This window comes from Neovison vison, chromosome 10 (assembly GCF_020171115.1).
Source record: "Neovison vison isolate M4711 chromosome 10, ASM_NN_V1, whole genome shotgun sequence".
In the NCBI taxonomy this organism is placed as follows: domain Eukaryota; kingdom Metazoa; phylum Chordata; class Mammalia; order Carnivora; family Mustelidae; genus Neogale; species Neogale vison.
In genome coordinates this window covers 865,225-890,864 of record NC_058100.1, presented here as the reverse complement: position 1 = coordinate 890,864, position 25,640 = coordinate 865,225, and the positions used below count along the sequence as shown (strand labels likewise).

Below are 25,640 nucleotides of genomic sequence, written 5' to 3'. Positions count from 1 at the left end.
CCGGTGAGGCCTTGGAGTTCGGCGATGATGGCCTGGCAACGGGCCCAAGATCAGGCCATCTCTGCTCAGACTCGGAGAAGCCTGTGTTTGAATCTAGGTCTTAGAACCTCAAAGTTGTGAGCTTCCGTTCCGTTGCTTGGTCGGGAGCAGCACCATATTTGTGTTTCCAGAAAGACAAAGAATTTACAAAGAACTTATGCAATGCAATAAAAAGAAGACAATGAACTATTTAAAAAGTGGGTAAACGGGGCACCCAGGTGGTGTAGTCAGTTGAGCAGCCGGCTCTTGGTTGGTCTGGACTCAGGTCATGATCTCAGGGTCCTGGGAGCCCTGGCAGGGAGCCCAGCTCCGTGCCCAGTCTGCTTGACTGTCTCCCTCTGGGGCGCCTGCAGGGGCTCAGGGGGTTAAGCGTCTGCCTTGGGCTCAGATCCTGATCCCGAGTCCTGAGCCCAAGTTCGGCTCCCTGCTCAGCGGAGAGTCTGCTTCTCCCTCTCCCTCTCCCCCTGCCTCTCCCCTCCACTCTGTGCTGTCATTCTCTCTCTCTCTGTGTCTCTCAAATGAATAAAATCTTAAAAACAAACAAAATCCATGATGCTGAGGAAAAGAAGCCAGACACAAAAGGCCATGGACTCTGCGGTTCCCCTTACACGAAGAGTCCAGAACAGACAAAGTTGTAGAGACAGAAAGTAGATCAGCGGCTGCGGACGACGCGGATGATTGTTAATGAGCACAGGGTTTGGTTCTGCGGTGGCGGGAATGTTCCAAAATTAGAATGTGCCGGCTGAGCCTCATATACTAAATACCTCTGAGCTCTACGCTCGGAGCACGTGCGTTTTACGGTGCGTCAATTATATCTAAGTAAAGCTTTAAAAAAAAGTCAAGATTGTTTCCAAGAAGGGCTGTAAGCAAGCGCTCCTTCCGCCGCCAGGCACAGGGCACGGCCGGCGCACACGGAGAAGCGGGATCACCAGCGCCCGCGGCTCGGACGGAGCGCGTCAAGCCCCGCAGAGCAGTTTAGATTTTTTAAGCTAAAAAAATCCGTAATGGCTTCGCCACGGGAGGGCGGTTGCAGAGGCCTCTTCAAGGTCAAGTGCCCCCAGCTCCCCAGAGGGCCGGTCTCTGGGGTCCGCTCCCACCCACCGTCCCCACCAGGACTTTCGCAGACGCACCAGACCTCGAGCTAGCGGCCGCCCCGGGGTGGAAATGGGGGTGCGGCTTCCCTAGCGGCCTCCCAGCGCCCCGGTCCCTCCGCCCTGGCCCGCAGCCTGCGGCCTGGAACCGCCGCGCCCTACCTGCCCGGGCAGCGCGCATCCACCTGCCGCAGCCTCGCCGAGCCCCGCGCCCGGGCTGCGCGCTCCGCCTCCTGGCGGCCTGCGGGGGCGGGGGGCGCCGGAAGGGAGGGGGGTCGGCACCCGCGCCGGGCAGCGCCCCTCTCCGTAGCCCGCACCCCCGGGCCGGCCGGCCGCCGCGAGCGCGGGAGAGGACGCGGCGCGCCGGGCTCGCGGCGAAGCTGGGGGCCGCTCGGCGAGGGCGCGGGGCGCTGCGCGACCGCGGGGGCTCCGGGCCGGCCCGTGCGGCTGCCGCTGGTCTCCGCCCCCCCCACCCCGCGCCCCGGGCGGAGGCGCTGACCCCGGCGGATCTGGGCGGGAGGCGCCAGCCGCCGAGGGAGGGGCGCGCCGAGGGTGGGCGGCCCGCCGTCGGTCCCGGTCCGTCGCGGCGCCGTCCCGTGTCTCCACGGCGAGGGTGGGCAGGGCTGTCCGGCTTCGGGGGAAGAGCAGGGACGCCCCGCGCCCGCCGCCCCGCAGAGCCCGGCCCCGGGCCCCACCCCGCCGAGCTGCGCGCGGGCCGGCCGGGGACGCGGAGCAGCCCCGGGGAATGAGGCGGCCGCAGCCCCTGGCGCCCCTCCGCGTGTGCGCCGCGCCCCTCGCCCGCCTGCCCCGCGGGCCCCCCCCATGGCGGCCCGGTGGTTCAAGGAGTTCCCGCTGAACCTGAAGACGGCGTCCGAGCGCGCCCGGCCCGGTGGCGGCGGCGGCCGACTGCGCAAGAACTCGGAGGCGGGCGGCGCCGGGCCGGCCCCGGCCAAGGGCCGCAAGAACTCGGCGGCCGAGCTGGGGAGCGGCAGGGCCGGCGTCGGCGCCCCCAGGGACAGCCGGCCGCCCCGGGACAGCCTGCAGGGCCTGATCCAGGCCGCGGCGGGCAAGAGCCGCAAGAACTCGCGGGCCGCGGAGGACGAGCCGCCCCGGGGCGCGGCCAGGAGCGCGGGCTGCGGCACCTACATCAGCAGGCTCATCAAGGTGGACACTCAGGAGAAGAACGGCAAGGGCAGCAGCAGCAGCAGCAGCAGCAGCAGCAGCTCTTCCTCCGCGTCCTCCTCCCCCGCCTCGCTGGGCCCCGAACTGGACAAGGGCAAGACCGGGAAGCAGCCGGACACGGTGAGCATGCAGCCGCCTGGGAGGGGTCCGGCCGGGAGCGAGCGGGGCGCACCTGCTCAGCCCTGGGCTTCTCTGCCTGGCGGGGAAGGGGAGGGTGGGCCTCCCTCCCACATCTGGCGACAGTTAAGGGACCATTTCACGTCGTTACATTTGATGTGTTTTTGTTGTTGTTTTTCATCTTGGAAAATCTTTACCGAGTGTGTAAAGTGGGGACTTTCCGGAAATGTACCATGCATTTAATTTTGTTAGCCCTTTAGAAGAGTGAGTGAGACGTTCCTGCTTTGTGAAACTTGACCTCCTTATGAATGCGGTTTATTTTAATTTGAAATCCAGAGGGATTGCAAAGCCAGATCTGTGTATACGTTTATGCTTCTTGAGCAGAAGGGAAGCATGGATTTCAGAGCCCTGGGGACTAGGTGGAGGGCACACACCCGGCCCCTCCCTGCTAGTGTGGGAGTCCAGGCATGGTTGCCCCGGCCGGTGCCCCCTCGCCAAGGTAGCAGCAGCTCACATCCCATCCGTGAACGTCTGCTGGGCAGCAGCAGGAGGAGAAGCCGTGCCGGGCTCCATGGGCTGCCGTGGGTACGGAATGGGACACAGAAGTGCCCTGAAGGAAATCACAGAGCAGGAGAGAAGGTGATCCCTGCCTCTTATGCCCCAGAGGTTTTCTGGGCACCGTCTAGTGTGAGGCACTTGAGAAAAGGAGCATGACTCTGGGAGGAGACCCACTCCACCCTTAAAGAGATGAGCTGGGTTTTGTTTGCTGGGTTTCTTTTTTCTAAGATTTTATTTACTCATTTGAAAGAGACGTCACGAGTCGGGTGGAGGGGCCAGAGAAAGGGAGAAGCAGGGAGCCCGATGCAGGATCCTGGGACCGAGACCTGGACCGTGACCTGACCCGAAAGCAGATGCTCAGTGACCGAGCCCCCAGCCGTCCATGAGTGCTTGTTTTTTAAATTCACTCTTCTGGGTGAAAAACGGGAGAGAAGAGCCCAGACGGAGCTTCCAGGCCCCAGCCCAGGCCGTCCCTGCCTGTCGTGGGAATTCCAACTTTCTGTCACTCGGGCCCCCCCACACCGTCTCCCTGTGCGCCGTGGGGAGCCCGCGGCACCCGCCATGTGTGTCTGCACCGGGCCCTTCTGCTCACCCCCCCTCTTCGCACCCATACTGACGGCACACCTGTGCCATGCTGGTCCCCAGCCGCGGGGCGGGGGACGAGCAATGGCCCAGCTCGCCCAGATTCTAGCCATGGTCTCCCTGATTGACTCTGTCGACACGGATCAGGCTGAGTGCCGCGCCTGGCGTTCCTGTCTGTCCTGGGAGTGCGGCTCCCGAGGGGGGACGGGGGGCCGGCAGTGAGAAGGGAGCTGGGGGCTGCTGGGGCATCCCTTGTGGAGGTCCGCCCTTCCTCAGGCTGTCTGCTCCCGGGCAGGCTGCCATCCCCGTGTCTCTCTGTTCATTTTTTTCCTGCCGGCGCTGCTGAAGCTTCTCTGGAGACCCGAGGCGGACCAGGCGCTTCCTCCCTTGAGCCTGGTTCACCTTTCTTTGCTCGTTGGCTCTTACCCGGTCTCCCTCTTCATCTGGAGTAAAGAGTGTATATTATGGGGGCACACTGCTGTCCGGCAAGTGTGTGCTTTCTGTCCCCATACAGTTCCCACAACACTGTCGCCCCGAGTCGCCTCCGTTGTCGCCCAGCAGCTGCCGAGCAGAACCGACCACACACACCACCACTGGGGCCCCTTTCTCTTCTGGAAGACTCGATGCTTTCTGCCGGGGATACCGACCAGAACTCTGTAGCCGGGGAGTTCCGGAACCCAGAACCCCCCAGTCCTGTCTGGGGCTGTCCCTTAGACTTCTTCTGAAGCCCTTCCCTCCGAGGGGGTTGCAGATCCCCGGAGGACCAGAGGCAGCCGGTGTCTTCCGATGACCCCTGACGGTGTCTCAGAGTGCCAGTGGACGCCCGGTGTCACAGGGGGACGGACCGACTTGGGTCCGTGTGGCCCACCAGGCTGGCCTTAGAAAGATCAGCCTCCCAGGGAAGGGGCTGGAGCGTTGGCTTCGTTCTGCTCTGCAGTGACCGCCACGCCCACCACCCGTCCTGCCACAGGGACCCCCACACCCCGAACGCACTGCCGGGCAGTGCTGGGGAATGGGCAAGAGTGTGGCGAACCGTTGCCAGTCAGTGATGCCGCCAAGACAGATGAGAAGTCTGTCCCCTGGTAACGTGGACGGTAACGTGAGCCCGAGCGAACGCTCCAGAACCGGGGGACCGCGACTTGCAGTCAGAGACGATTCGTAGCCATTCCGACACCGTGGCCGTCTGGGTGTGCTAACCCCGCCGCTCCCCTCTCCGGCTCTTTCAAGGTCATCATTTTGGAAGACTATGCTGACCCTTATGACGCCAAAAGGACGAAAGGCCAAAGGGACGCGGAGAGGGCAGGAGAGAATGACGGCTACATGGAACCCTACGACGCGCAGCAAATGATAACAGGTGAGTGGGAGGGGGAGGGGCGCGGGGGGGAGGGGCGCGGCGGGGAGGGGCGCGGGGGGCGGAGCCGCGCGCGCTGGCGGGACCCGTCCTGAGGGCACGTGGGTGGGGAAGAAATGACCGCCTGAATCAGGCCATGCGGACGGGAAGAAACAAATGAGACCCAAAGCAGGATCAGAATACCCAGTGAACTTCCCTTCTGGTTCTGTATCCTTCGGTGTGAGAATTTGTAGGATCTTCAATGTTTTCCTAATTCTGTGTGAAATGACGCTTGTGAGTTTGCGGACATGACCTTCAGGGTGGAGACTGGTCATGTGCATTTCTCCGCTGCTTTGAAAGCTTTGACGTTGGTAAGGGGGAGTCGTGAATCTCTAGCGGGGGGCTTCACGGGGTGGGCAGGTGTGCCCATGACGAGATCCTCTGTTGCCGGGCAAGGAGCTCTACGGTACCAGAGCGAAAACGGGAGCGGCTGGCCTGGTCCGAGCCGGCCTGGGCCCCGCACGCGGCCTCAAACCAAAGTCCACGGATGCTGGGACCTTTCGAGTTGGAGCAGTTCTAAGGCGAGCAAAGTACTCGCTCTATGGTTTTTAGGCCAGTTTTCCCCTTTTATTCGTAATTCTCTTAAGTTTGTATAAAAAATACTTAAAAATATCATGAACTAAGTTAGATTTATTTGGGAAACTTAGAGTAATTTATTCACCCAATTTTTTTTTTTTTAAAGATTTGTATTTATTTGACAGACCACAAGTAGGCAGAGAGGCAGGCAGAAAGAGAGAGGAGGAGGAGGAGGCAGGCTCCTGCTGAGCAGAGAGCCCGATGTGAGGCTCGATCCCAGGACTCTGGGATCATGACCTGGGCCGAAGGCAGAGGCTTTAACCGCTGAGCCACCCAGGCGCCCCTCACCCAATTTTTTTTAATGTTCTTTAATCCATAATGAAAAAATGTGTTTCTGAGCACTGACCCACAGCACCCCTGTCCATGCCTGGGGAGGGACTCGTTGGCCACACGTTCCAGACTCTCCCCTGTTTGGAAACAGATTGAAAAGCCGTCAGGCACAGGCCCCGCGGGCTTGGTCTCAGAGGAGGCGAGCACAGGGGACTCAGCATCCTGGAAGGGTCAGGACAGGCTTCAGAATGAACATGAGCTACAGCAGGAAAGGGGCGTCGTGTCCTGCTTCCCTGCGCACAGAGATAAGGCTGGGGAGGGTGTGCCCTGGCCAGGCTGTGACCCTGAAGGTCACTGGACTGTGACCTCTAACGAAATCTGTGAATGAAAGGAAGTGAAAATGAACTAAGTCAAAAAATATCAGAGGCTTGTAAGGAGTAGGGGGAAAGTTTTACTTTTACCTAAAGTTGAAGAAAAAGATATTCTTTTTTAAAAAAAAGATAATTTTGACTTATCTTTATCTTTCTTTTGTCCTTTAATTCTTATTCTTCTCTTTCTTATTAACCGGAATAAGTAATTTATCTACACTGTCCCAGCTGTTTATTCGTGGGGCCTCACTGATAATAGGGGGGAAATGCTCTGCTTTCCCCCCCATAAACTCCTCACAAGACTGTGGGCTCATGGACTTCAGTGCTCTCCTCTTGGTACAAAATCACAGAGACCCGGACTTGTCTGTGCTCATAGACTTTTTAAGAAACAGCAGAAAGTAAGACCCAGGATCTCCCCCTCCAGATTGGACAGACCCCTTTGAACCGATGGGTAAAAAGGCACTTTATTGAGTAAGGCGTCTTTCCACGCAGATCCGCGAAGAGGGTCGTATTGAAAAATCGGAATTGGGCGCCTGGGGGGCTCAGTGGGTTGGGCAGCTGCCTTCGGCTCAGGTCATGATCCCAGCGTCCTGGGATCGAGTCCCACATCGGGCTCCTTGCTCAGCGGGGATCCTGCTTCTCCCTCTGCCTCTGCCTGCCTCTCTGTCTGCCTGTGCTCGCTCGCTCTCCCTCTCTCTCTGACAAATAAATAAAATCTTAAAAAAAAAAGAAAAGAAAAAAGAAAAATCAGAAGTGTCCAACATGAAGTAAACACGATGATAATAGTGTTTGATATTTAAGGGTTTATTAAGTGTGAGCCTCTGTTTGCAGTTTACGTGAATGCATCTGTTTAGGAATATAAGATTAATTCAATTGGAGATTAAATTCAAATTTATTAAACTTTTAAAAACTTGATAGCTTATTTTGTCTTAAGAAAATCCACGAATTTTAAAGTCCCTTAAAAGCTCTGTCAAAAAGCACCTTCTTGATCCGTGCGGAGAGTACACCCCTAATTCTCTCCGTAGCCCGCAGCTGGACAGAATAACAGGAAGTGAGTTGATCGGAAGCTGGAAATAAAAGATTTGCTGCTGGGGCTTTGTTTTGGTTTTGTTTTGTTTTAAACCTTCTACATTTTCGTCCAGTTGCTCCTCGTGTGCTCATGTCCCACTTCGGAAATGCTTGTTTCTTGAAAATATTAGGGATTTTTCTTTAGTTTCTGCATTTTTCAGGAGATGGTGAGGCGCTAGGGAACCCCGGGCCCTGTCCGGCCTTGCTGGTCCCTGCAGGGTGGGGCGGCCCGGCTGCCTCAACGCCGCCGGCGATGTGGCTTTCCACCGTCCGGCAGACGCTCCTCGGGCGTTCGTGCACCGGGCGCCAGGCCCTGCGCTGGGCTCCGGCAGCCGGGAAACCAGTCCCACCTGACCCGTGTCCTCATGGACCGGCATGAGGTCCGACATGCCTCTTACAGCCCAAGAGGCAAACAGACCTAACACCAAGAGACCAGAAAATAGGTCCTTGGAAGGTGCAGTGAGTGCCGTGAAGTCGGATCAGAACAGAGGAAGGAATGGAAAAGGCACGACTTCCTCTCCGACGGCCCAATCACTGGAGGAATCCCTCCGAAACTGTACTCTTAACCTTGAAAGCTAGGAATTGCTAAGTTTATAAATAAATTCTCCCTTAGATTTACCCACAGAATCGTTCACAGGAGGATACGGTTATGAATACAGGCAGTAAACCTCTCTGTTCTGCTAAACTAGCAGGAACATTTTAGCAGAATCATTAGCAGAAAGTGTCCCAAGTGGAGCGTCCGGAGCTCCACGGGAAGGGTCTTCGCCAGCTCCAAGAACACGTCATTCGGTGGGAGACCCGTTTCCAAGGCTGGCACCCTGTTAAGTCGGCGCCAGGCTCACCGGCCCCTGCCTGAGCCCTGTGGCCCCGTGCGGGGGTGTTAGAAGCACCCAGCCTGCAGCGAGGGCGCCCAAGTCCAGAACCGCTCCAGGCCGTGTCCACGTGGACAGCAGAGATGCTGGGTCCTTCCACATCTGCTTTTACTGGTCCATATCCTGTCTCGGGGGGGGTTTCAGTTTTATTTTTGCTTGCAGATGGTTTTGTTGGCTTGCTCAAACAGATCCAAAGGAGAACCTCAGTGTTGGGATACCCATTTAAAAAAAAAAAAAACATTATGGAAAAAAATACAGAAGATTTCTGACTTCTATAATTAGTCTTTACTTTCTGGTAAAACTTAAATTTCAGGGCTCCTGAGTTACATCTGCTTTTGTTCACATATTTAGATTTATTCAATAAGAAAATAAGTCATTTCACTTATTTTTTAGAGGGCAAGGGAGGTGGCAGAGGGAGACAATCTCAAGCAGACTCCCCCCAAGCTTGGAGCCCAACAGAGGGCTCGATCTCACGACCCTGAGATCACCTGAGCCAAGACCACGACCAGAGCCGAGAATCAGGAGCCGATGCTTAGCCACCCAGGTGCCTCATTCGTCATTTTAAATCAAAAGTGAGAGTAGGAATAAAGGATGTGACCAGGAACAGCCCTTTTCTGATTCTGACGGAGAACAGCCTCCAAGAGAGCTGATGGCTTTGCCAGCACGGTGACCGACGCTCTGCGTGAACCGCGGCCATCAGGGCCGGCAACGGCCCCCACCGTGCCCGGCCTCGGTTTAGTCACCTGTGAAAATGGGATCACGCGTGTCCCATGCTGGACACTGGTGTAACACGCCTAGTACACACATGTCCCGTGCATTTAGCCATTGCTCGGACGCTGCAGGGAGCCTTGTGTCTTCCGAGAGAATTCCGGACCAGCGCAGAGGACCCGTATCTGCCGATGACAGCCGGCTTAGCGAGGGCCCGGCTCCGTCCTGCGTGGGCTCCGGCGACGGGTGGTGGTGGGTGGTGGCGTTCGTCTGCACTCTGTTGTCCCCGCAGTAAATGGCCTCTGTCGGCAGGGCCGGGGCGTAGCTTCCTCTCCGCTTCCTCCTCCTCAGCCGTTTCCTCCCGGGGCCAGCCCTGCACGTCCCGGGCGGCTCTCCCCCAGCGAGGCCGGCTCCCGGCTCCTGATTGTTCCTGCGTCCACAGCGCCCCAGGTGGGGGACAGGTGGGGGCTAGGGGGGTGTGGAGGGCCGTGCAAGCCCTGGTTTCCCCCGACGACACATTGTTGAGAGGGGGCAACCCGAGCCGGCTGCCCGCCCGCTCCCCGGGCCTCCCCCGCCAAGTCCCGGGGGCGCAGGCCCTTGCCACACGCAAACACGCGTGGTAAGGACTCCGGACCCTCATTATCGTTCTTGTTACAACACAAACCTGGAACTTTCCTTGTGAGCAGGACTTCTATGTCTTAAAGTTGGAATCAACCCTCAGTTTCTGTCCGCTGGGACGGAGTTGAGGGCAGGACCATGGGAAAACGGACCCGGCCTGTGCCAGGCCATCCGAACTGAGGGCACACTGAGGTTTTGATGAGAAACTTACAGCTTCTAAGTTCACCCTCTGAAGTCTGTGTCCTGTCTTTCCTTTCTCTTAGCTCTACAGAGACGCTCTTAAGTTCCAGCCCTGTCTTCCCGGACCAGGAGCCCCTTGTGCTTCTCGTTCCCCATAACTCCGTCTAGAATGATGTAGAGGAGGGGTGTGGACGGACGGGCCTCACATGGCCCCAGGCACCAGCCTGGCCCCGGGGCGGGACCTCCCACCATTCCATGTGGGGGTGCAGACCCAAGGAGAACCCCTCTCCTTGCTGGGGAGCTAGCAATGACGGGAAGGCTGTGGGGGCAGGAGGAGCTCAGACGGGAGCCCTAGGGACTAGGGGGTGTGCAATCCCCTGAGAATCCCGTGCCCCAGACCGGCTAGCTCGGTGCCTGGCGCCGGGACCAGGCAGTGGGCGCCTCCGACACCACTGACGTAGGGTGCAGGGCTGGAGCAGGCTACGGTCGGGGCCCCGTGCAGTCTCACTCTTTTGAAGTTAGTGTCCTGATTTTCCCACTTTCCCTTGAGTGTTTTGCCCGCTGCCTCTCCTGGAGACAGAAGTCAGCTGCTCTGCACCCGAGAGTCACCGTGCGTTGTACGTTATTGCGCCCTTCCGGACCCCCCCCGGCTCCCCTGGCCCCCGTCCGCCCGTCCAGAGCTCAAACAGCGCCACTCTGCCTTTGACCCTCTCCTTTCCTCTTGGTCACTTTTATTTCACACCCTAACCCTTCACTGATTTGTGAGTGGCTCCGTGGTGCCCCTGCGACCTTCGTCTCTCTGAGCCGCATCCCCACTGCCGGGGGTCTCCTCCCCTCCCTCCTCCTTAGCGCGACGGCGCGTCCTCCCCAGGTAAGACGTGCCAGTCCCACGGTGCTGGAGGGGCAGACACAGCCGCGGTCCGCGTGTGCGCCCAGAGGAGGGCAGGCCCAGAGCCGCGGGCATGTGGGCCATGGAAGGGGGGTGGCCAGAGAGCCGAGGAGCCCAGGACGAGACTTCCACGGGCGTCCCCGGGGCACAGGGCAGGACAGCGTGAACGGAGACCGTGCACAGCCCCACCTGCCTGGAGTCAGGAAGTGGATTTTGAGGGGGTGGGACGGGCTGGTGTGAAGAGAAGAAACTGGAGGAGAGCGATGCTCTGGGTGTGGCGGGCGTCCCGGGCCGTGTCGAGACCGTGGGGGCTCGCGGGCTTGGGTGGTGCCCTGAGATGCTTGTGCTCGAAGGGTTCTTGACTGTGTCCGGGGGCTTGAGGGCTTCCCGGAGGGCCTCTAGAAGGGCCACAGTAAGGGCAGATGCCCCCACCCCCCGCCAAGGCCTCTGGTGGGTCCCAGGCTGCCGGCTCCTTCCCGCTGTGGCTGCCTAGCTGCTGGGTGCCTGCTGGCCCCTCAACTCCCGGGGAAGCAGGGCTGTGGTCGGTGAGACCTGTTAGCCCAGCTGCATCGCACGCCCACGAGTGTGGCCGGTGTGCCCCTGCCTTGGAGCCCAGTGTGCCCACGCTCCAGCCCCCACCCCTGCCCCTCCTGGCCTCTGACCTTTGAACTCACCTCTCTCTCCCCCTTATGGGAACAAGCCCTCCGTGGTCCCCAGTGCACTCTAACTCACACAGCTTCCTACCCTGAAGTGACCTTCTGTATCGGGGGGACCCCATCTCCCACTGCTCTTCCAGTCTGGCCAGGGGCAGCCATAGGGAGCCCGGCCTGGGCAGCCCGGCTCCCTGCCCCTGCGTCCCGTCCCTGCCACGTCCGGGTGCGACAGCGTCCTTCCCCCTCTGCCTCAGCCTTCCCTTCTGTAAATCAAGGAAGGAACGGCACAGCCTTGCCGGAGGGCTCGGGGTCCACAGCCGGTGCCGCTGGGGGTGCTGGCTGCTGGCATCTGTGCCGCCGTCGCTGGCCAGCATGGTGAGCTGTGACCGTGTCTGGCCTCCTCTCTCTGGAAATGCCTGGAAGTCCCGAACTCTGTCCGGCGGACGGAGATTCCCTCCATGCGTGCGGCCGGCGCTGGGAACAAAGCGAGCATTGTCGGCGGCCGTGAACGTCCTGGGGTCTGAGCCTCCACCGACATTTAGAAACGGGACAGGTGAAAATCACGCCGCCTGGGGGAGGGGAGCAGGTGCCTGTGGCCTCGTGGCTCTCCACAGACCGGAACGGGTCTTCAGGGACTCCCCACTCGTCGGGCTTGCGGGACAAGTGGCTTCCCTGCGGCGCCCGTGCCGGTCCGGGAGGGGCGTCCGGGGCCCGCCGCACTCCGGCTCTGTCCGCGCGTGTCTTCCAGAAATCCGGCGCCGAGGTTCCAAGGACCCCGTGGTGAAGGCCCTTCAGCTGCTCGACGGTCCCTGCGAGTCGGGAGAGAACAGCGCGAAAGCGGAGACGGCAGCCAAGAGACGGGGCTCCAAGGAGCTGGTGGGGAAGCCCCCCCAGCTGTACGACACACCCTATGAGCCCCCCGACGGGGCCCCCGAGCGGAGGGCGCGGCTGCCTGCGGAGGACGAGCGGCCGGCCGCCGAGTACGAGCAGCCGTGGGAGTGGAAGAAGGAGCAGATCGCGCGGGCGCTGTCAGGTGAGGGCCCGGCCGGGGCTCCGGGGACCCCTGTGCGCGGGGTCCCCGGCTGAGGCCCTGACGCAATGCCGCTGAAGAATCCCGGTCCGGCCGCGGCCTTGGTGTGCAGCCACGCGGGCTGCCAGGCCGGGCCGCGGGACCAAGTCCGCTCCCGCCTGTGGAGGGCCTTGTGAGTCCACCGGCGGCTCTGGCCGGGCACCTGGCAGATGGGGGTGCCCGGGAGGCCTGGGGAGAGCCCGCAGGCAGTTCTGCCGGTCACCCTGCCCCAGAAATCCGCCCTTTTAATGCACGGAGGGACTCGGGGGGTGGGAGATGGGAAGGGCATCCAGCACCTAGTTTGTCGCTTGGCTGGGCCAGAACCTCCCCTTCCTTCGGATTAAAGACGTCGGGGGTCTCTCCCCACCAGTAAAGCCAGGTTGGCGAGGGGCAGTGCCGGGCTGGGTGGACAGGGTGAGGTGCAGGACCGCAAACCCCCGGGTCCGTTCTGGGGCCGGCTCTGGAACATCTGTGTTTGTCCAGCCCAGATGCCGCTGAGTGCCCAGGAGTTTCTGTCTCCAAGCGTGCTTCTCTGTTTTACCATTTCCTGGTGGAAATGACTTATTTGGTTTCATAGAATGACACGGTCTTGCATCGTTTATTCTAAATACACGAAACTCCTGGTTTTTAGAAGTCACGGTAAACGGGCCCGTTCCAACACGACTGGGCGCAGAGAAGCGTCTCCCAGGAGGGCGGCCGCTGGGGACCCTTGCGGTAACGCCCGCCGTCCGGAGTCAGGCAGGCGCCCTAACTGTCGTGAAGCCAGCGGGGCGGGGGGTGTCTGAGACCTGCACAGTTGGCCCCGTGGGCTCTGTGCCCGACGAGCCTGCTTTCCAGTTCAGTTTGAGGGCTCGGACCGGCCGGCCGTCAAGGAGGACCCGGCGAAGCAGCAGCGGCAGAAGAGCTGGACCCAGAAGGTCCTGAAGCCGGTGGGCCCGGACCACGGCGAGGGCGAGAAGGTGGCCCCGGGCCTGCCGCTGGGGAAGCAGCCGTGAGTCCCGTCCCGTCCGCGTCCTCACAGACAGTGACCAGGAGCCTGTTGATGGGGCGGGGGGGGGGGGCGGTGCTCACCCATTTTACATGATTATCTTTATTCGTGAATTTTCGTCTGGGTGGGGCTTATTAATGAAAACCCATGTTCGAAGCCCACTGCACCACTGCAGAACAGCACGCTGCCGCCCGCGAGCCTGATTTTACGTTCTCCTGCACCGACTAAAAACTTTTCAAGGACCCTAGTCCTCTTAACGCCCGCATTAAGACTCGGTGATCCAGATTACCCCTGTCTGTCCCGTCTCTCCTGAGTGTGAGGCAGGGTCTGGATCAGGCCACTGACCTTCCTAGAGAAGTGCGTTGAAAAGAACCATCCAGGGGCACCTGGGGGGCTCAGTGGGTTAAAGCCTCTGCCTTCGGCTCGGGTCATGATCTCAGGGTCCTGGGGTTGAGTCCCGCATCGGGCTCTCTGCTCAGCGGGGAGCCTACTTCCCCCTCTCCCTCTGCCTGCCTCTCTGCCTACTTGTGATCTCTGTCTCTCTAGTAAATAAATAAAATCTTTAAAAAAAAAAAAAAAAAAAAACCGTCCACGGTGTGAGGCCCCACCTGGGTTTGTGTTCTGGCGTGGGCGTCCCCCTCACAGTTGGTATCACCCCCTCCCCCCACAGTTGGTATCACGGCGCCATCACCCGCGCAGAGGCCGAGAGCCGACTCCAGCCCTGCAGAGAAGCTGCTTATCTGGTCCGAAATAGCGAGTCAGGGAACAGCAAATACTCCATCGCCCTGAAGTGAGTACCAGAGCCTGTGGGCTCTCCCCCGGGGGTGGAGGACGGGTCCGAAAAGAGCTGATCTCAGGGTGGCCTGCGGGGTACGTACTGCCGGAAAGTAGGGTGCTTTTGCTCGGACCACAGGATGTGAGAGGCTCGGATCCGAATGCAGGGCCGGTCCTAGTAGCCGCCCCCGGTCTCCTGTGACGAGGAGGCCTCTCTGCTCCTGCGTGACTCCGTGCCGCCCGTGACCGGACCTAGCCCAGGCCCTCCGCGAGGCCCAGCACAAACGTAATCCCGGACAAAAGGGAGAATTTCCAGCAGGACAATTTGGCGACTCTCTTGTTCCCTAGTGTTTGGGACTTTAGCAAGTCTGATCCCTTGATGTCAAAATGCCCCTGCACCTTGGACACCAGCGTCTCCGGGGGAAGGAGACGCTGACTTGCTGTTCCTCCCCCTCCTGATTCTGCCAGAACATTCGGTTTGCCCGGTGGGCCTGGTGGGGCTTGTATCATGGAAATTCTCTGCTCCGCTGTGGGCTCGGGGGAGCCGTGATGGAGGGTCATTGTCAGGCCCAGGCAGCGTTTCCTTCCTGAGGAAGCCGGGCCCCAGCAGCTGAAACAATCAGACTGGAGGGGAGGAGAAGCCGGGGGTGTCTGAGCAGTGTGGCTCGGAAGGCCGGGCCGGCCACCGGACGCACGGCGCCCGGAACAGCCGGGCCACTGAGATCCCGGGCCCCTGTGGCCGCTGTCGTTACCCACAGCGGGGCAAGCTTCACGGCTTGGGGGTGGGGCGGGAGGGAGGAGGAAACCAGGGGTATTATTACTATTATTGATATCCTCTTCGGGGAGGAAAGAAAGAGGAAACCTTACATACGTCCTTGTCCCGTGATGAGGGGAAGTTTAAGCCACACCCCAGTGCTCTCATTCACGGCGTAAGCGCTAGTTGGTGATCTGGGAGATAGGAGGTGGGAAGTTGGGCTTTTTCTTTTCTTTTCTTTCTTTTTTTTTTTTTGTTCTTTCTCGTCCAGGACTTGAAGACTTGTGTGTTTTAGGGACAAACACCCCAAGGATGACCCACAGTGAGCCAAGGGCCTCGGGGAGCCCCTGGAGAGCAGAGTTGGAGCAGTTCTGGGGCAAGGAACTTGCCTGCCCGTCACTCTGGCTGGGAGTGCTGTTGGGGGCAGGGACCCCTGCTCGCTCACCCCTGTGTTCTCCGTCCTGTTCTGTTTCAGGACTAGTCAAGGGTGCGTCCACATCATAGTGGCCCAGACCAAAGACAGCAAGTACACGCTGGATCAGACGAGCGCCGTCTTCGACAGCATCCCCGAGGTGGTGCACTATTACTCCAACGAGAAGCTGCCCTTCAAGGGAGCAGAACACATGACCTTGCTCTACCCCGTGCACAGCAAGGGCCACTAAGGTCCAGCCAGCAAGAGCCCTGGCCAGGCCCCTCCCCCTGAGCAGGGCATCAGCCCCAACCAGCACCGGGGGACAGGGCTGGACTTCCCCACAGGGATCGGTGGGAAGTGGGAGTCTCTACCTAGAAGGCAAAAATCTTTGGCCTGACAGCTGTTCCACGACACTTGGTTACTGACCTGTTGCTTTTCTACAAAAAGAAGTCATAATTCACCAGCTGCCTCTGCTCTCTGGAGTAGGTGTTCTGTTTGTGGGGGTACTTTCAGGAAAGGTAAGTCAAGAGTCCAGGAATATTAAGGTTTTCCAAAAATGCACTAGGTGTCCCCTGGAACACGTAGGCACTAAGCAAACCCACAAAAAATGCAGCTGGCTTTATGCGAGGCAATAAAACTTGATCACATGGACCAGAAGAGCGTGTGCCACGGACCCCTTCCTGGGGACAAGGACGAATAGTGGAAAACACGTGGATATGGAGGACTCGGGGAAGGTGTCCTGGTTCAGCTCCGGAGTCCACGAAAATTCACAGCCCCAGTGAGAGTATTTGGGTGGTCAGCCTTCAAAGAAAGTTTTGTTTTCTCGATCTCTAGGGACTTTTCCATCATCTTTACTATATATGTAAACAGGAAGGAAGATGCCCCCAGATTAAAAATCAGCAACAGAAATTAAACATCAGCATCATTATAATTCTGAATTATAGAATAAAATAATGATTTCATTTCTGATTTTTTTAAAAATCTGAAAAATGTGCAAAGCTCAACAGCCATTTCCTTACAGAATACTCATTCGGAACTTTGGATGTCTTCGGGATTCACCTTCCGGCATTCCTGTCGTTAGGGAACAAGTTTTAACTTGTGCCCCTGGTTAGATTTGCTTTGTATTTTTGGAGTAAATTTTTAGTACATATATCCCTGCCCCTCGGAGCTGAGTGCCCGTCCTATGCGAATCAGACCCGTTCTCACTGCACAAAACCGTCTTAAAGAGACAGTTCCTACATCACATATTATATTAATAGTCATAGTAGCGTTCTCTTTATGGTTTATTGTGAGCTTTGGTTGCCAGTTTACTTACTGTGAAAAAAATAAGTAAGAACCCCTGAGAATGGCATTCCGGGAAGGGCCCCTGCCCAGTGAGCGGCCGACAGTCCCCGAGCAGCGGCGTCCGTGGTCTGCCCTTGCTGGTGGCCCCAGGCCTGGACCACAACATCCCTGAAGAATTCACTGTTGTTGCCTCTGTTACAGACACACAAAAGGTTGATTTCGTTCAATTTTAGGAAAGCCTGCCCTTCGAGCTCCTAGTCACCGTTCTGCTGTTATGATCTACACATTAGTAGACACTTGCTTCTCTGTTAAGGTTGTAGCCAGATGGTCATGTGATCTTTGATTTAAAAAATGGGAGGGCAACCTTTTCTTACTGAATCTCAATGATTTTATTAATAGAGTGTCTGTTTTTTTAAATACTGATAGAATTTTTTAAATGTGCATTGGTTCATGTGTGACATAAGATTTTTTTAAAAAGCATTTTTAGCACCTGTAGTTCCAATTCCATTCAACAAATATTTATTATCTTCCATATACAAATAATTCATTTATTAAACTTATTTTTGGTTCAGCATTCTAGAAGTGAAACCTGATTTTTTATTTAAACCTATCCTACGAAATATAGCAGTTATCCTAATCTTGATGCCAAAAAGCTCTGCAGCCTTTCTCTGTGCACTCTTGATGGTTTTTGGCGAACACCCAGCAGCTGTGATGAACGTCTAATGAGACTTGACGGCAGACCTGATGCGTTACGTGTTCATGAAGCTTCCGTCGCGTGCTTTCTCTGCACTGTTTTCCCGTGACATTGTGTCTTGTTCTTTGTGGAGCTGTGGGGTCTGAATGTGGTCCAGCCCCTTCTCACCACGTGGGGGGTGGAGGAAGAAGAAAGGTCTAGAAGGAGCTGAGCTGCCGTTTTCTCCCTGAGGCCGAGTCGCCAGCAGCCGCAGAGGCCTCACCAGCAGCAGGTACCTGTGCTCTGAAAACAGGCCGGTCCGGTGTCCCTCGTCCCTGATGCTTCCTCATGGGGCCTCCAGGGCCACTTATCCAAACCCCTGTGACGCGTTTCCTCTCTGAGCTCTGAATGCTTGGGCTTTCTGTCATTTTGCCCTGGTCCACGTGTTTTCCCGTAGTCTCCGTACTTCTCTGTTACCTCTGTCTCCCACGATCTTCTCCGATTCCTGCTGAAAAGAATACTGCCCTTTAGCAACCCCTTGCCTGGAACATGGCTCCCCAGACGCCCCTCCTGGGCACCTTCTCCAGCATACCCCTTCTTAACAAATGCTCTGCCCGGCTCAAGAGACGACTTTATTTCGTTGCTTCTTCTCAGGCCTATGGGACATTTCCGTCTACTTTGCTGCTGTAGTGCTTTCCACCAGGATGGACTCCAGCCAGTGGAGTGTATATTTAAACAAGGAATAAAATAGTGGAGCTCTATGTAGAATAGAGGAAAATATCGGGGCGCCTCGGCGGCTCAGTCATTGAGCGTCCGCTTTCGGCTCTGGTTATGATCCCAGGGTCCTGGGACTGAGTCCCGCATCGGGCTCCCTGCTCAGCGGGGAGCTGGCTTCTCCCTCGGCTGTTCCCCCTACTTGCGCTCTCTCTCTTCCTGCAAATACATAAATCTTTTTTAAAAAGAAAAGCAAAGATAAAGGGAAATAAGGGGCACCTGAGTGGCTCAGTGGGTTACGTCCGACTCTTAATCCAGCTCAGGTGCTGATGGCGGGGTCATGAGACTGAGCTCAGCGTGGAGTCTGCCGGAGTTCCTCTCTCTCCCCTGGTCCCTCCCGCTCTCCCTTCTCACTCTCTCGCAAATCGCAAATCGTTGTTTTAAATGAAAATACTGATCTGCCTACTGTCTTCGGGGAGAGGAGTGTCCTTTTAAGTTACCCAGAGCACTTTCTCAGGCATTTATAAAAAGAGCCTTTTCCTCTCCTGAATCGTCACTCATTTTTTGCGTCTGTCTCAGGATGGGGAGGTAGGCACCAGGGTTTGGGACAGGCAGGGCAAGAGTCCTAATGTGCCCATGGGGGTGGTGACGGCTATTCCTCTCTGAATGGCCATTGCTAGTAAATGTTAAGGCTCGCTTCAGAAGAACCGAGCACCTGAGCCTTTCTTTAAAGGCGCCGGCATTTCTGCTGCGGTCGAATGTCCGTTTTCAGTCACGGGCAACGCCTCACTTTTCCATGGGTCTGGGGGGAACAAGGCGGCGCGTGTGGGCTCCGTCTCACCCCTGCGCGAGAGGCCGCGACGCCTCCCCATGCAGGGCGGCTCTGTCCCGGCCTCCGGGATCGCCCTCCACGCCGGCGTCTGATCTTTGGGCCCCGTAACCTGTCCGCGGAGACAAGGGTCGCGCTGGGTCGCCCCAGGCCGGCCCCGCAGGGAGCGGCGGTGCGCCACTGCCACCTGGCGGCCGGAGCGCGGACTGCGGGCGGCGGGCGCGGCGGGGAGAGGATGCGCGGCGGCTGCCGTCTCACCCGGGGAAGGCCGCCCGTGCCGGCCTGGGCAGCCGGTGCAGCGGGCACCACGGGGCCCCTGGGCGGCGGGTCGCATCCTCGTCCTGGAGGCCATTTTGTCCTCAACCATTCGGTTATTTTGTTAGGGGCTTTGACCCGTTCACATAACTAACCCACTCCTCCAACTCCGGAAAACATCTGAAGACGGCCCGCGGCGCCAGTGCCTGCCTGTGGTGGGCTGTGGTGCTTTGGCAAATGATGTCCAAGAGGTTGTGTAACATTTCTGGATGTGTCGCCGCGGTCAGTACCCCTGAAGATGGCGGGCTCTGAGATGGAACTTTAAATGAGCACTGTTCCAAGAAAACCGGTGTGTTTGCTCCCTTTGCTTCCTTTGAGGCATCCCCTCCCTTTGCAAATACTTCCCGGGAGGGAGCAGTGGTGGGGTCTGTCCCTCACATGCAGCCACAGCAGACAGAGGGCAGAGGACACCGCAGACCCCCTGGCCGCCCTGATGGCATTTGCCTCTCTCAGGTCACCAGCCCTTCTTGCATGGCTTCCTCCCAGTTGGCCGTGGCCCTGGGAAGCTTCGCCCTCAGTTCCTTGGCATCTTCTTGAGCCGCCCTGGGAGCCAGCCTCACCCTGCTTTGAAGGTCTGCTTTTGTTCCTTTGTTATTCATACCGACGCCGGTCCCACCTGTGGGAGTTGATGCTTTCGTCTGTCTTGAAGCTTGAAATCTGTCATTTTCTAAACTTCTACGAGGTGATTTTGATACTCTGCCATGACCGAGCACCACCAGTGGAAGCTACTATTTAGAAACACGCAAATACATGCATCTGAGGTTCTAGAAGGCTATGGTACTGAGTTTCAGGATCAATTTTTTAAAATTTTTTCTTTTTAAAGAATTTATTTATTTATTTGACAGAGAGAGATCACAAGTAGGCAGAGAGGCAGGCAGAGAGAGAGAGGAGGAAGCAGGCTCCCTGCTGAGCAGAGAGCCCGATGCGGGACTCGATCCCAGGACTCTGGGATCATGACCTGAGCCGAAGGCAGTGGCTTAACCCACTGAGCCACCCAGGCGCCCCAGGATCAAATTTTTAATTTCCATTAAATATTCACATAAATTGCCACTAGGTGGTACAAATGCCTGCAAAGTTTGCCCATCTCTGTGTCACAGAGATGTTGGACACCCCCACCCCCACCCCCCAGCAATCAGAGTAACGTTTCTCAGAGTCCAGGTGGTGCCCAAGTGTGTAAGGTCCCAGGGTTCGGCGCTGTCGCATGTCAGATCCCAAACCTGTGGAAGGTCACGGTGTGAGCAATGAGACTGGACCTCACTGCATCACCTGTGCTGCTTCAACAGTGTCTGCCTTTAACCCCTCGCCTGCTGAGCCAGGGGCAGCCTTGTTCAGATCAGGACACTCGTAAGAACCCAATACCTGTCCTGGGTCCGTCGCAGAATGCGTGGTGGGGTGCAGACCGCAGCCTCCTGCACGTTCCTGTCCACACAGGAGGCCGGCAGAATCCCCCCCGTTTGAAGAACACAATCAAACCAGTGGGACGAAGGCTGTTAAACGAGACGCTTGGCATTAGTTAACAAGAGAAAAATAACATTTGGAAAAAAAACACACAGTAGCCAAGAAGTGGAAATCAACCAAGTGCCCATGACAGACGGACAGATGGATGGAGAAACCCGGAGTGCCAGCCACACAGAATGGAGGATCCGCCTCCCAGGAAAATCTGAGCCCGTGAGAGCGAGGATGGAGCTTGAGGACGTCCTGTGGCATGACATGAGCTAGTCCCGAGAAGACAATATGTAAGACTCCACTTCTATGAGAAACCCAGTCAAATTCATAGAAGCGGAGTGGAGGGCATGGGGCCTGGCAAGAGCGGGACACGGGGAGTGCTTTGATGGCTCGGAGTTTCCGTTTTGCAAGATGAAACGTTCTGGAGATTGTGTACACGGCCACGTCAGTGTGCTTCACACCACTGACCTGTACACTTGGAGACGCTTCTTCAGTGGAGGGACGCCCAGTGGCTCAGTCCGGGAAGCGTCTTCTTTCAGCTCAGGCTGTGACCCTGGCGTCCTGGGTTGTGCCCCCGTCGGGCGCCCTGCTCCGTGCGGGGTCTGCTTCTCTCTCTTCCTCTGCCCGCTGCTCCCCACCCACCTGCTCCTGGTTTCTCTCACAAATAAATAAAATCTTTATAAAAAAGAAAAAGGGGGGACGCCTGGGTGGCTCAGTTGGTTGGACGACTGCCTTCGGCTCAGGGCGTGATCCTGGAGTCCCGGGATCGAGTCCCGCATCGGGCTCCCAGCTCCATGGGGAGTCTGCTTCGCTCTCTGACCTTTTCCTCGCTCGTGCTCTCTCTCACTGTCTCTCTCTCTCTCAAATAAATAAATAAAATCTTTAAAAAAAAAAAAGAAAAAGGGTTCAGTGGAAAATTTTGCTACGTTGTCTTCTACCACAGAGGGGAGAAAAAACCAACTGGAAACAATGCCCAGCGCCGCAGACATCAGAGACCAAAGTGCTGTCTCTCCCCGTGTGAGCCTGGTGGACCCGGGCCGGGGACATGGAATCGGGTTTGAGGCCTGGAAGCTACCGCCGGGCAAGCCCGCGCTGGGTCCGAGGGCCTCGCCTTTCCCCAGCGTGGGGGAGGCGGCAGCACCGAGCTGCATGGCCGGAAGCCCTGACAGCCCACGCGCCATCAGCTGCGGAGATGCCCTCGGGAGCGCGTGGATCGTCACTTCCCAAACCCACAAGGAGCCCTAAAACAGGAATCCCCGGGGGGCCGGCCACGCCCTCCGCTTGCTGCAGACCCAGATGCCTCCCACGGACACTTTACTAATGCAGTAAAATGACTCCGACTGGGGTTCATAACCAGGACCACCGCCGCCGTGGATTAAGCCGGAAGATGCATTACTATGCGCACGTGGAGGCTTAAATCATCAAGGTGTCAACCAGCGGTTGTCCACGAGTGAGAATCGCAGTTTACGTGAAGGACGGTTCCAACAGACTTGCTCAGGGGCCCCCTGCGGCCTCTGACCCTCTACACGCTGCTGCACCGCCGAGCTGTTGAGTTCGAGCCCCACATTGGGTGTTACTCTAAAAAATAAAATCTTGGGCCCTTGGGGGCCTCAATCAGTTGAGCATCTGCCTTCAGCTCAGGTCATGATCTCGGGGTCCTGCATCCAGCTCCCAGCTCACGGGGAGTCTGCTTCTCCTTCTGACCTTCTCCTTGCTCATGCTCTCTCTCACTGTCTCTCTCTCAAATAAATAAATAAAATATTTTTTAAAAAAATTAAAAAATAATAAAATAAAAATAAAATCTTTTAAAAAAAGATGTTTATATTCTTTTTGGATTTTTTTTTAATATTTTATTTATTTGACAGAGCGAGATCACAAGTAGGCATAGAGGCAGGCAGAGAGAGAGGGGGAGGCAGGCTCCCCGTCGAGCAGAGAGCCCGATGCGGAGCTCGATCCCAGGACCCTGGGATCATGACCTGAGCTGAAGGCAGAGGCTTTAACCTACTGAGCCACCCAGGTGCCCCCATTTTGGATTGTTTTAAATGGCATGTTTGCAAATGAACCATTCTCCCCAACGTCCTTGCATTTTTTTTTAAGGTTTTATTTATTTATTTGACAAAGAGAGAAATCCCAAGTAGGCAGAGAGGCAGGTGGAAAGAGAGGGGGAAGCAGGCTCCCCACGGAGCAGAGAGCCCGATGTGGGGCTCGATTCCAGGACCCTGAGATCATGACCCGAGCCGAAGGCAGAGGCTTAACCCACTGAGCCACCCAGGTGCCCTCCTGCATTTTCTTAAATGGAGAACATCAAGGCTTTGGAGAGATTCACCTAAGACTTTGGCCGCTTTGCACCGGCTGTCTCCGTCCTGCTGTGTGTAGCCTCTGGTCCCTCCTACTTCTACTTCTCGACCAACACTTCACAGCACAGTATGGCTGAGCTGTGCAGGGGGCTTATAAGCGCTTAACGAAAAGCTTTAACTGTAAAAACATACATGCCCATGAAAAAGTGCTTCATGTGCATTGCAAAGTTGGGTATCTAGTCTTTAGTGACTTCCTTGCTTTTGAACATCACAAAACTGTTCAACCCAGTGTGTGCACGAGGCAGCCCCCAAGCTCCCACCAGTAGCCCAGCCAAGCTGCGCCTATGCAGCCACTCCCCAGACCCGTCCCCCAACCCCCACAACACACTGGCCGTCTGCTCCCAGAGGGACCATGAACTCTGCTCATGAACTCTGGCAGACGGCCAGCAGCCCGAGGAAGCTCTGGTCCCTCCTGTGCCCTGGCAGCCAGCACTGCGGTTCGGGAAACTGTCCTCCCAGGTCTCACCGTCCACAGAGAAGCGCTGCTTTCAGCATGGGGACCACGACCCTCCAGAGAGAGTGGGTGACTCCGGTCCCCATGAGCACACAGGGAGCACTTCAAGGGAGTTCACCCAAGTGTCCACCAAGGAAGCAGCAAGAGAAAACCAGACCTTCCACGTGGCGCTCGGAAGCGAGAGCTGGTACCAAGGGGTGAGGCAGCAGTGGGATTCGGCTTCCCCGAGGGTCGTCACCAGTAAGGACCTGGCAGCCACCCCTCAGCCGTCCACAGCTCATCTCTTGGGGCTTAGCTGCTGCAGGGACGTGCCTTGTGGGCTCCCGACTCCCACAGGCTTGGCCTCCAGCCCCTGCTCACACGACAGGGTGACCAACCGCATGGGGAGTTGGGCTGAGCGGGCCTGGACCGCCCCCGCACGGGGGCTGGAGAGAGGACCATGCCGGCGGTCGCCAGTGCCGGGAGCGGGTGGAGGCACGACAGGGCACTGACTGGTCTTGGAGCCGGGCAGACCTGGTTCGTGGCCTCGGTCGGGGTCTCCACTCGGTCCCGGCCCACGGCCTTCACCTGGGCCGCCTCAACTGGGAGCGGCGAGAACACCTCCCTTGCGGCGCCGTTCAGCTGAGAAAGCAAAGCTCGTTTGTGAAGCCCGGGGTGGAGGCCCACAAGGGCAGCTGTTATTATTGGCTGACGTTAGACCCTTTCTACCGAAAAGGGGCCATGGACTTCCAGGTGACCAGCAGGGCCGGTGGTGTCCCTCTTTGCTGGCCACAGATTCTGTTTCCCAATTAGCACCACACGTTGCCATGGAATCCCACCTCCGGCCTCGAGGTCCAGACCCCGGCACAGCAACCCTCAGCGCGGCCTGTGCAGCGGGGAGACAGCACGGCCGGGGGCCAGAGGCCTGCTGCCGACGCCCGAGCTGCTCCTGACCCCCCGACCCGCTCCGTCATCCGTGGAGATGATCCGCCGAAGGACGCCACGCTCTCAACGTGGGACGCCCCCTGCAGCCACCTCACCCCAGAAAGGGCCGTGGTCATCCGGGCGTCCCTCACCACCTTCCTCCGAGCCATCTGGGCATTACTTAGCTTTCTGTGCCCACACTGGGCCTACTAATAGGAGTCCCTGCAGGTCCCCACTGTGCCCCCTCCCATGGCCAAGCAGGGGTCTGTGGGCTGTTGCCTGCCTCCCCACTGCCCCCTTCTTCTCTGGGCACAGAATCCCGGGGATCACGCTTACAACATCCAACATTTCAAAACCCCTCCTGCACAGCACTTCAACTTGAAAACCAAACACCGCACCGCTGACCTCCCGAGGAATTCATCTCAAAGTCCCCCAGCGCTTCCTGTGCGCGGCACGTGCCCTGTGAACACAGGCCGCCGTGCGGAGTGATCTGAGGTTGTGTTGGAACACGCTCGCGTGAGTATTACACACATCTGGGGTGTGTATGTGCCAGGATTTTACTTAATTTTACCCACATTTCGGATTATCGCCCAGGACTACTGGTGTCATTCAGACCTGGCTAGGGTGTGGGTTGTTCGTCTGTGCCGGGAGTGACAAGCAGGGACGTCCATGCGACACGAGGGACTGGTCAGCATTCGAGGACAGCGCAGGGCTCAAGGTCGGCGGCCCTCACTACGTGTGCGCAGCCCCTCGGGGCTCCCATGGCACCGGGGGCCACCCTGAGCCCCAGGACCCCTCCAGCGGCAGCTCAGGAAAGCTTCCTGCCTGTGGCCTGCCCTACTCGTGGACGTGAGAAAGTCCTGGTCTCCTCCTGCTTCGAGCACTTCCCTCCGCCACCGGCCAGTGACTGGGGCCTGTCCGGCGACCCCCGCGACGCTCACCGGTGGCTCCTGGGTTCCGGTGGAGAGAGCCTCAGGACCACATCAGCCCGACAGCCACACTGGGCAGGACACACTCCTCCTTCCGTTTCCTGTCCTCATGCCCGCACCCCGCTCGGCTCACACGGCCCAGCCACCAGGGGAGACATCTGTTTCCTGGGGCACTTTCTGCACCGTGGGGACCGGCCTCGCGGGGACGGTGGGCGGGCGGGCACAGCCCCGTGGCTTCCAGGCCAGCGTGCGCGGCCTCTGGGCTCCCGGCCTGGCCGCGTCCACCCAGCAGCCGCATGATGGCTCGTCTGTCTGAAGACAGGGGAGGGCTGTGACCCCACGTTTTCCTGCCAAAGACCCTTTCAAAAGGGACAGGCTGAGGCTGACGAACAAGAGGGCAGGGTCCCTCTGCGAAGCCGCTCCCAGCCGGTTCGATAAACATCGGATGAGCCGAGGCCCGACCTCTTCCTTCCCACGCGCCCGGCCCTGGGCTGCCAGGCTGAAGGCGGTAGGAGCGCCCACGCCCTTCCAGAAACCCCAGGACTCATTTTGGGAAACATTTTCATAACTGAAGTCTT

The 25,640-nt window shown here is 57.8% G+C and overlaps 2 protein-coding genes across 2 annotated transcripts in view; one reads left to right on the top strand and one right to left on the bottom strand.

Annotated features, from left to right (window-relative positions):
- The first annotated feature begins 1,952 nt into the window (after positions 1-1,952).
- On the top strand, positions 1,953-16,331 carry SHE (Src homology 2 domain containing E). The gene is made up of 6 exons (XM_044266451.1): positions 1,953-2,432; positions 4,797-4,923; positions 11,910-12,194; positions 13,068-13,221; positions 13,889-14,008; positions 15,222-16,331. The coding sequence occupies exons 1-6, from the start codon at positions 1,953-1,955 to the stop codon at positions 15,406-15,408; spliced, it is 1,353 nt and encodes a 450-aa protein (XP_044122386.1). The 3' UTR covers positions 15,409-16,331.
- A 4,939-nt stretch (positions 16,332-21,270) lies between these two features.
- IL6R (interleukin 6 receptor) overlaps positions 21,271-25,640 on the bottom strand; it is a 43,608-nt gene continuing 39,238 nt past the window's right edge. The window contains exon 10 of the mRNA XM_044266450.1: positions 21,271-21,299. Within this exon, the coding sequence (XP_044122385.1) occupies positions 21,281-21,299 (19 nt within the window). The 3' untranslated portion in view covers positions 21,271-21,280. The remainder of the gene's footprint in view (positions 21,300-25,640) is intronic.

Coding starts and splice junctions, on each gene's coding strand:
- SHE (XM_044266451.1), top strand. CDS start 1,953: ATGGCGGCCCGGTGGTTCAAGGAGTTCCCGCTGAACCTGAAGACGGCG. Junction 12,195..13,067: donor GATCGCGCGGGCGCTGTCAG/GTGAGGGCCCGG, acceptor CCTGCTTTCCAG/TTCAGTTTGAGGGCTCGGAC. Junction 14,009..15,221: donor AAATACTCCATCGCCCTGAA/GTGAGTACCAGA, acceptor GTTCTGTTTCAG/GACTAGTCAAGGGTGCGTCC.